We start from the raw sequence: 9378 nt of genomic DNA, 5'->3' as shown, positions 1-9378 counted from the left end.
TCCATTACAAAGTTTCATTAAAGTTGCTTTCATTTTCACCTAAGATTTAGGAACTCAATTGCAACAAGCTATTTCACTCCGCGGTGTTTGCAGCCCACTTGCAAATCTCATTTAACATGCTAGGGGGCAATAAACACTAACTTGTTGTCAGGCTAATTATGCTGAATTTGTAGGTTTATTATTTGGATAATTTCCGTGCACATTGCAGTGACAGCTGGAGACTGCAGAGATGAAGAGAGGCAGTTGCAGGCTGTGTGAACCTTTGTATTACAACACTCACAAGCTCAGTGCTGTGTTTATTTCAGTTAGAAACTTTTTCTTCCCACCCATCTCCCCCATCACAGCATTTTGGACAGACCTGGCTTGGGCATCCTGCCTGACACCCTCAGATATTTGGCAGAGACCTTTCTCTCCATTTAAAGACTACAGGCATATACATTACCCTTCCTTGTGAGCCATACACTCTGTTCTCATTAATGACAAGCAAAATGTCTCTGCTCAGTGGGGGTACAATGCACACTTTTAATTCTAGCCTCTACAGCAGAGAGTGGTTTGGACTGCCACATGCTAGGAGTGGCAGGTAACAAGAATGCCAAATGGCTTGAATTTCTGCAGTGCACTGGGTAAGTGCTCCAGTCTGCTGTTTGCCACAGGCACTCAGCTGCTAATGTGACTTTTTGAAGTAACACAAACAGCCATCAACTTTGTTCCGTCTCCAAAGACCTTAGAGAGAAGTTCAGTCATGAGGATGAGAAAGGAACAACTGGTTGAATGTGATCAAAAATGTAATTCTTCCTTGGTGCCGTGATTTCAGTACTACTTATACCCAAATGCAATCCAGGTTAATACAAAAACTGGAAATAGAGGAAACTTTCTCCTGAAACACAGTAAATACAATAGCTCTGAAGTTCCAGTCACTGTATAGTTTTCAGAAGGTCTAATCCTTTGTGTAACACTTTCCTAAAATAGGAAGACTTTGGCATAATAGCATCAGGCTTTCTAGACATCTATGCCAAATCCTTATGGTCTTTTCAGAGCATAGGATTACAGTTTTATAACATAAAGACTGTATTACGTCTTTTCCCCAATAACAGAAGTACAGCTAGATGCATTCTGAGAGATTCCATCACTAACATTATAAGAAAGACTGAACCACAACCAAATGAAGAGCTATTATCCTTTGAGCATATTAGCCATTCTCCCAGACTCCTAATATCTTTTTTAAGCAATAGTAAATCTGCTGTTGCCAAAAGAATAGATATGGTCTGATTTTATGGGGTTTATTTTTCCATGGAGAGGGAAGGCTTGGGGTTATTCTGCATTTCTCTACTATACTAAAAAACATTGTAGGGCCCTTTTATCCTTTTCCCCAAGACCTATGGTTTTATTTCACTCCATGTAATCTCACAAACATCACCAGTGTTTTACGGTCCTGTTGCTGCTACTGAGAATAACCCAGAGTAATCTATTGCTGCTGCCAGTCAGAGGCTGCATCAGCTCTCATTAAAGCTAGCAACTTCTACCATGCAGAACCACACTGCAGGACAAAGACAGAAAATAACCCTAAAAGGAACAAAACAGTCAGGACACTGAGTAAGGTCTATGAGGGAAAAAAGAAAAAATTAATCAGTTACACATGTAGCTTGCAATTACTGATATAAAAAGAGCTACAAGTTCCACTGCTGCTATACATACTAGTATGTTAACTATGGGTACCCTTTACAGACACTTTTTACACATTATGTCACGCTTGCTCTCATAGGATTTAGGAAAGAGCGAGCCAAGTGCAAGGAGCACAGCTGTGACAAACTGGAGACTCAGAAAGAAAAGCTGCCCTAAAAAGAGATTTCAAGTGAGTGCTGTCATTCAGGAGCATGCATAATCCATGTAATTTCTGCACAAAAAGAGTCTTCTGTGTTACAGTTTTAAGAAAAAACATTAAAATATTTGGTAGTGCTTTCAAAGCGCTTCTAGTTATGAGACTACAAGATACCTTTTTAACTTGGGTTTCTAAAGCTATATCAAAGGCAAATACATGTACAGATGCTATACCTATCCAAAATTCAGGTCAAACCTTAGTGCACTGGATGTGATCTTCAGCCCCTGTTTTTAGATACTTAGACTTCTTACTGACGACTGAATTACAGCTCCTACCCCTATTTCTAAAAATAGTTGTTTTCTTACTTCAGTAGGAAAAAAGATAACTCCCATCTGATTAAATCTTAACTATTTCAGAGGCTCCAACAGGAAAACCTGCTACCTGAAATATGCTAAGTATTTAATTTCTAATCTGTTACAGGTGATTTGTCTGAGAACATGTCATCAATCCTTAGACAGACTTCAAAATACTAGTGCATTTTTGACCGTTTTGAGATTTATAACCCTACTTCACACACTTACTGTACGTGACCAGAGCATGTATGCAGAGCACATACTTTCTTTTTCATATACAGTTTTGTCCTTTAATAGCTTTTAGATAAAAGGTAGGCAGAAGACGTGAAACAGATGCTGGCAGCTTACATGACCAGTTCCCTAAACATCTGATTATTAAGAATGTCCTTATGCTACTTACAAACCTTTCTTCATTAAGACAGCAAGTCATCCTGATGGTTCCTGTAAGTAGAGGTAGTTTTGCATTTTCTACCAGCATCCGTTTACTTGTGAGAACTCCTGAACTAAGAAAACACATATAATTGTAGGGCCAGAGGTTTACAAGGTGGCTCATATTTGATTACGTGCTATATTTTCCTCTATTTTCCTTGCTAATGCCACAATTTGCATCTCAGCATCCAAGTACATGCCCATTACGGGGAGAAAACAAGCCATCCTTTTCCTAATTAACCAGTAGTCCTATAAACCTTCAGAGGCTGGTATTACTTTAGTACTGTAGAGGCACACAGATTCATCAGTAGCCAAAACAAGAACAGAAGAGCCCAGCCCATGCAAAACTAGAAGTAAATCATTAGGCAATGTTTTTTTGTATCACCTGATACTTCAAAACATTTGACGATAGGATGTCTCAGAGAGGCCTGCGAACTTTGACAGAGAAGACTGTTAAGGAATTATGCTAGGAGGCAGCACTGTGTCCATGCAGGACTCCCCTCATACCACAATGAATCCAGGTTGTCCTGAGAAATCCTTGTATGTGTGAACTTGGCTTTCCGGAAGCCTGTACAAGTCAACAATGACAAGTTCTGACAACTCAAGCCTATGAGAAGCATTTCCCCTGTGAAGTAAGCATCATCTTGCATATCTGCCTTACACATGCAGACAGTCCATTATCTAATTAATTACTGTCAGTGTTGAGTCACGTTAAATGAGAATTGGTAACACTCCTTAGGACAATCAGTTAACAGGAATCCAACTGTGTCAGCAACACCACATTTATTCTTTAGATGACTAATATTAACATCTATCATTCTCTTCTTCAGTACTGTATTTGGTAAGGACCCACGAGGTTCAGTTGAATTCCTGAAACCCCCAGTCAGTCATCCTAGTTAGATCACTTACACTGTGCAGGCACGGTGGTATTACCATTTCCCCTCTTTTGAAGTTTACAAACACAAATTCATTATTCTTTGTGAAGTAAGAGGTAGAAACCTTTCAAAATCTCAATCAAAAACTCTGAAGATTGTCCCTATGCAACTACTGTGAATTTTTCCCATCTATATAGGATTTTACCAAAGGTGAGGGTTTAAAGGTGTCCTTCCCTTGCATAATTAATTGTTCAACAAGTTCTTCACAAAAAAACAAAAAACCCCCAAAACCCCAAAACTTGAAATTCAAAACTATAAAAGTCTGAGAAAAATAATATTTCACTGTAATTCCAAGTATCTTCTAACTTCAGTCAAAATTAAAAAAGAAAACTGAAATTGTTCCTTTTATTCCCATTAGAGATGTCTTCAGTAAAATACAAACTCCTTTTTCCTACAGTAGCAAATATGCCCGAAGTCCAAGTTAGCAATTTTGCAAGCTGACTCACAGCCACCATCGTACATGGCATTAGCTGCAGCAATCACTTCCAGCACTGGATCTTCTAACCACAGTTATGACTAAAGACAGAACACTTGCCAGAATCAGAAGCTATCTTCAGAGAGAAATGTTGGACTAAGAGCAGCCACCGCTGCAGCTGTGCTGTCTCACAGCAAAGTTTCATCAGCTGTGGCACCAAATGCCCACCTAAAGGCCAGAGCATCAGTGGCACAACATGAAGATGCTAACTAACTTCAGGGGACTTCCCGTAACGTCTGTGTTTTGTGGCTACCTGTTGCTCACCTGTGTGGCACTGCTCTTCCCCAGTACTGACAGGTTGCGTCACCACTTTGAGAAGAGCATCCTTCCCCTCATTTTGTCACCCTGTCAGTTCCATGACACACTTTCCTATCATTCCAGGATTTCCCCTCACCTTTGGGCAAAAGGCTAGGACATTACCTACTTTTTCCAAGTGAAAGAACATTTCCCATACATACGTCACTTTCAAAAGCCAGGTTCACTTTTGATGACACTCACAGTTTCCTCTTCAGAGAGACCCTTTTTGAAGTTAACTCCAGATGACTTATTAACTCCCCTCTCCCTCCCTGCTTGGTCATCTGCAGTCTGTGTATGGATAATCTTTGTTTATTCTGTCTTTATGAACGTCAACTGGCAGGACAACAGGCGATGTCACACTGACTCAGACGTCACTGCTGTCCTGTTGGGAGGACTTATCTGTCAATGCAGCATGACCTTCAGACCAATCACCAGTCACTTCTAAACATACCGACCTCCTTTTCTGCCACTAAGCACCTCATGGTGTTTTGCAGCTTCACAGACTCTTCCAAGACGAACCATTGCTCTTCTACAAATTTTAAACTTCTAACTTTCTTGGATTTTATCAGTTGTAGTTAAGTGAAAGAAGCGGTAGATTTAATTACAAAACTAGTGGTTTAGCTTATAAACGTGTTTATAGAGCGGGTGGAAAAAGAAGATGGGTTGTTTGGGTCATGAGTCCCAGTCCTTCACGACTACAAACAACTATGTAATAAGCAACCCCAGAAGGAAACAGAATACCACCCAAACACTTAGTAAACTTAGACTGCCTCAGTGAAAAGCCAGAAAAGTCTGGAACATCACTGGAACAGAGAAGACCAGTAGAACATTTTTCAATAGTTCAAACACTTAGCAAAAATCTGCCTATGAAAAAGATATACACGGGACAGAAAGATTAAAATAATTTCAGGGAATCAAATTCTTCAGCAGCAGAAGGGCAGCACAGAAAAGGAATGGGGAAAAGAAAACAAAAAAGAAAAAACCAAGCAGTCCTTAAGAGATCATTAGAAAAACATACAAAAGCATGTTTTAGATACTAAAATACAAACTTACAAATAATGTCTTAATGTAGAATATTAAAGCAGAACACAAATCAAAATAAATTATAATAAAAAAAAGCTTATTCTTAAGGCCTTTTGTGTCGTGACAAACACCTCACATTTAAGAAAAAAACAGTAAGAGCTCACTGTTCCATGACCGATTACAGGAATTTTGCTGTTGCCTGTTATTGTCAATATTAATTAAAATAATAAAGTAGTCCTTTAAATAACAAGTTTCTAGGCTACTGACTGCTGAATGTCTTAGTACTCCACATCCTGGTAACTAGATTTTCTTTAAAATTAAGGTCAACTATAGCAGCCACAAGCTGGGTATCTCTATTTCAGTATTTCCCCCACTGGAGGTGGGGAGAATAATCCCAGAGCTGAAGTTCCTCATAATTCATTCGAAGAAGGTAGTCTGGGAATCATATTTTTTCATGCCTGCTACACTACTGCAGATCAGGCAGAACACCAAAGCAGATGTGTAGCTGTTACACAATTAGTAAAAATGGCATACTATATTGTCATAGCTTAAAATACTTCATTACTAAGAAGTACTTCTTCAGCTTTATTTATAGAAGTAGCAGACAGTAAAGACGAAATCAAACTATTCTGAATCCCATAAAAGATAGTTACTACAAATCCAGTTAAGCTCTTCTTAGAGCTTAGTCTACATTGAAATAACCCCTAAAAAGAACTGAAAATCAGGAACTATATAAGCACCACTACACTACACAAATGTTTTCATATCAGAGCAAACTATATTAGATCTGCAGACAAAGGAAACGAAAGTGTCAGATCTGTTAAGAGCAATTCTAAAAAATCCTTTTTTTTTCTTTTCAAAACATTAGTAGTAATAAGGTCACAAATTCATAGTGCATACTTATAGATGGTAAATAAGCATTAACTGCACATTAACTGTACTGGTGATGACATTTACACCCTCTTTTTTGCACAGAAAAGAAACAACAGGCATAACAGTAATAACCACCTGGTATTTTGATCCTGTTTGGAAACTCATTGACAGAAGTTGCAAGTCTTTTCTTCAGCAAAATACACTGGTTTAGCTCTTTCTTTTTATGACAATACTATGTATTTACTCTAGACTTTCATGTAGCTTTCCAAGTGGCGATACAAAGTAGCATAATATTGAATTTAGAACAATTACACTGAAGCTCTATTCCAGAAAACCAGGAAATTGTTACATGTATGCATGAAGTACTATGCTTAAAGATTCAATTTCTGAATCTTTTTCACAAGAAATTCTGCTCTTAATACAAAAAAATACTTATTTATACAAAACCCTCAACAAGCATCATAATAAACAATGCCAACATCTATATACAAGCACCCAAGACGTCAAATCAGGTTTCAGTGCAGTTTAAGGCAAATGTTGATAATACCCCTTCTGATAGCATATAGTTTCTCATGTAAACTCAACCTTTTGGATCTCTGTCCTTTCAAAATTCATACTTTTAAATCGTTCTTCAAGCACATCAGTATCTTCATCACTGTCCTTACTACTTAAGTTTGCATCAAAATCCAGCTCATCCTCCAACCCCCTGCTTTCTTGGCCATTTTTAGTAGTCACAATCTCATCTCTGTCTTGTCCTTTACCAATCCTGCAGAAAGAAAGAGGATGTTATCACCACCCACTTCTGGAATTTATTTTTCCTTTACACAAGAATGGGATGGAGGGTAGAATATTCTACCAGTGACAGAAAGAGGCAGGAGGTGGGAAGAAAGAAGAGAGGGCTAATAACCTAAAGTTACTTTCATGTTGAACAGGAAAGATATAAAAGACAATAAAGGAAAAAAGAGTCTGTGAAGAAACAAAAAATATATATGAACAGTTTGACCAAACAAGCAACAGCTGACCAGCTGTCACAAACTAGTAAATCAATATAGGATGCTCAATAAAGAGAGATGAAAAAAGCCAAAAGCAAGCTAAATAGATGCAGTAATTGTGCTCAGTATTAACCCTTGTTTAGTTTTTCTGTTCACTAGTAACTGAATCATCAAATGACAGACAAAATCCAAACAGTAAATTGGCTTATGCATATTTTATGATGCTTTAGACGAAGTCCATTTTGAAGTGCTTTGTTCTTAAGGAAGATATGCAACTGGCATTAAAATAAAGTGCCTTATCCAAGAAAGACTTTGTTTTCGTTTTTCTCAGCCCCACTAACATCAATAGGCATCTCACCCCCAGTTTCAGCAGATGAAAGCGAGGGTAATGACTCCTACTGATTCCTGTCAGGATTATTCAGAGTATGGCATAAAGTACAACAGCTTCTTGGCAGTTTCCCAACAAGCTTTATTAAAAGGGGAAGAAACAGTGCAGTACTGGAACTATGTAACCTATGAACTACTTACGGAATTACTATTTCTTCTTTTTTTCCACATTTAGCACAAATCTCTAGTTTACCAGCACATGGTCGACAAATACTATGGTATGGATCTTTTACAGTCTTCTGGAGGCACTTCACACTGTGTGTGAAAGAAAGAAAACATGATTAAAAAAATACCTGTGGACACTTGTTAAACATTCTGTTTTCAAAGACAATATAGGTGTACTTTTCAAAAGAGGAACAAAGTGTTATAGGCCAGTTTCATATGAAACATTTGGTGTTTCAACAAAACAGCACTATCAAAATGATTGCCTGTCTTACCTCTGCTTTAACTTTTTCAGGAAGAATTATTAAAACAAGAAATTAAGAAGAAACATAAAATCACAAACTTTTATATTAAAAGTGACAAAAAAAACCTTTCAATTCATTTCAGCAGGTAGTTTTACTTTAAAAGCTACATAACTTCTTCTTCTGGTTTAGTGATAGAATGAAACAAGAATATGATATAAAAAGGTGCATGCATTTTACAAGTAAAAAGCTTTTGATTCAAACACCACAGTGTCATCCTCCTCCTTATCTCAGAGGATAAAAAGAGCCATTGCTGGACTTTGCTTATGAACATAAGCCAGTGCAGAACTGTATTCTCAACAAGCCCAACATAATTATGTAAAGTTTTTTTGCTATTCTTTTTCAAGATGTGATAAAACTTTATAGATTAAGTCAATTCTAAAATGCTATGCCTTAACATTCAACTGACATTTAGAAAGTGTTGTGGTTTTTGAGAACAGAGCTATCTATCCCATGTAATGCAGCTGCCCTAATGTCACTCTTTCTTGGTTCCTCAGGCACTCAAAAGGCTATCAGGAAAGATTTAGGATACAGTTCTGAACAGTGAATTTGCAGACTTGGCTAAAACAGGCTGAAGAAAAATACCAAGTGTTTTTGCATGCCTTATAAGGACAGATGCCCTAACTAGCATTTAGTGAAACAGAGATTTCTACTTTCTTTCCCAAATCCCAAACTTACATACTACCACCTTCCCCCTACTCTCTTCATCTAGGTTCTGCTGATCTTTCACTATTAAGATGTACACATCCAATTCCTTAAGAAGCTGTAAAATCACAAGAATTGCTGCAGACACATTTAACAAAAGCACTCTGATCTGCCTAGTATTTCTGGTCTTCCCTCTCTCCCACAGAAAACCTAGAGTTAGATGTCACTGGAAATAGTAACTTAGTTGTCCTGGGTTCAGCTACAGCAGTCATTTTTTTTCCTTCTTAGTAGCTGGTGCAGTGCTGTGGTTTTGACTTTCAGTCCGGGAACAATGCTGATAACACCGATGTTTTTAGTTGTTGCTAAGTAATGTTTACTCTGACCAAGGACTTTCTCAGTCTCATGCTTTGCCAGAGAGGAGGGGAAGCCAGGAGGAAGCAGAGGCAGGACACCTGACCCAAACTGGCCAAAGGGCTATTCCATACCACAGCACGTCATGCCCAGTATAGAAACTGGGGGGAGTTACCCAGAAGGCCCAGATCGCTGCTCAGGTCGGGCTGGGTATCGGTCGGCGGGTGGTGAGCGGTTGTGCCCTCTCCCCTTGTTATTCCTCTTATCATTATTATTATTGGTAGCAGTAGTGATTTGTATTATACCTTAGTTACTGGAATGCTGTTATCTCAACC

At 38.2% G+C, this 9378-nt stretch overlaps 1 protein-coding gene across 1 annotated transcript in view; it reads right to left on the bottom strand.

The window, feature by feature from the left end:
* Window positions 1-6774: 6774 nt before the first annotated feature.
* LOC104406955 (chromosome unknown open reading frame, human C9orf85) overlaps window positions 6775-9378 on the bottom strand; it is a gene marked incomplete at its 5' end in the record, with an annotated part of 5662 nt that continues 3058 nt past the window's right edge. The window contains 2 exons of the mRNA XM_010016090.1: window positions 6775-6970; window positions 7725-7838. Of these exons, the coding sequence (XP_010014392.1) occupies window positions 6775-6970; window positions 7725-7838 (310 nt within the window). The remainder of the gene's footprint in view (window positions 6971-7724; window positions 7839-9378) is intronic.

This window comes from Nestor notabilis, unplaced genomic scaffold, assembly GCF_000696875.1.
Source record: "Nestor notabilis isolate BGI_N333 unplaced genomic scaffold, ASM69687v1 scaffold19156, whole genome shotgun sequence".
Lineage (NCBI taxonomy): Eukaryota > Metazoa > Chordata > Aves > Psittaciformes > Psittacidae > Nestor > Nestor notabilis.
The sequence above is the reverse complement of the archived record's forward strand: the minus strand, read 5'-3'. Positions and strand labels throughout refer to the sequence as shown.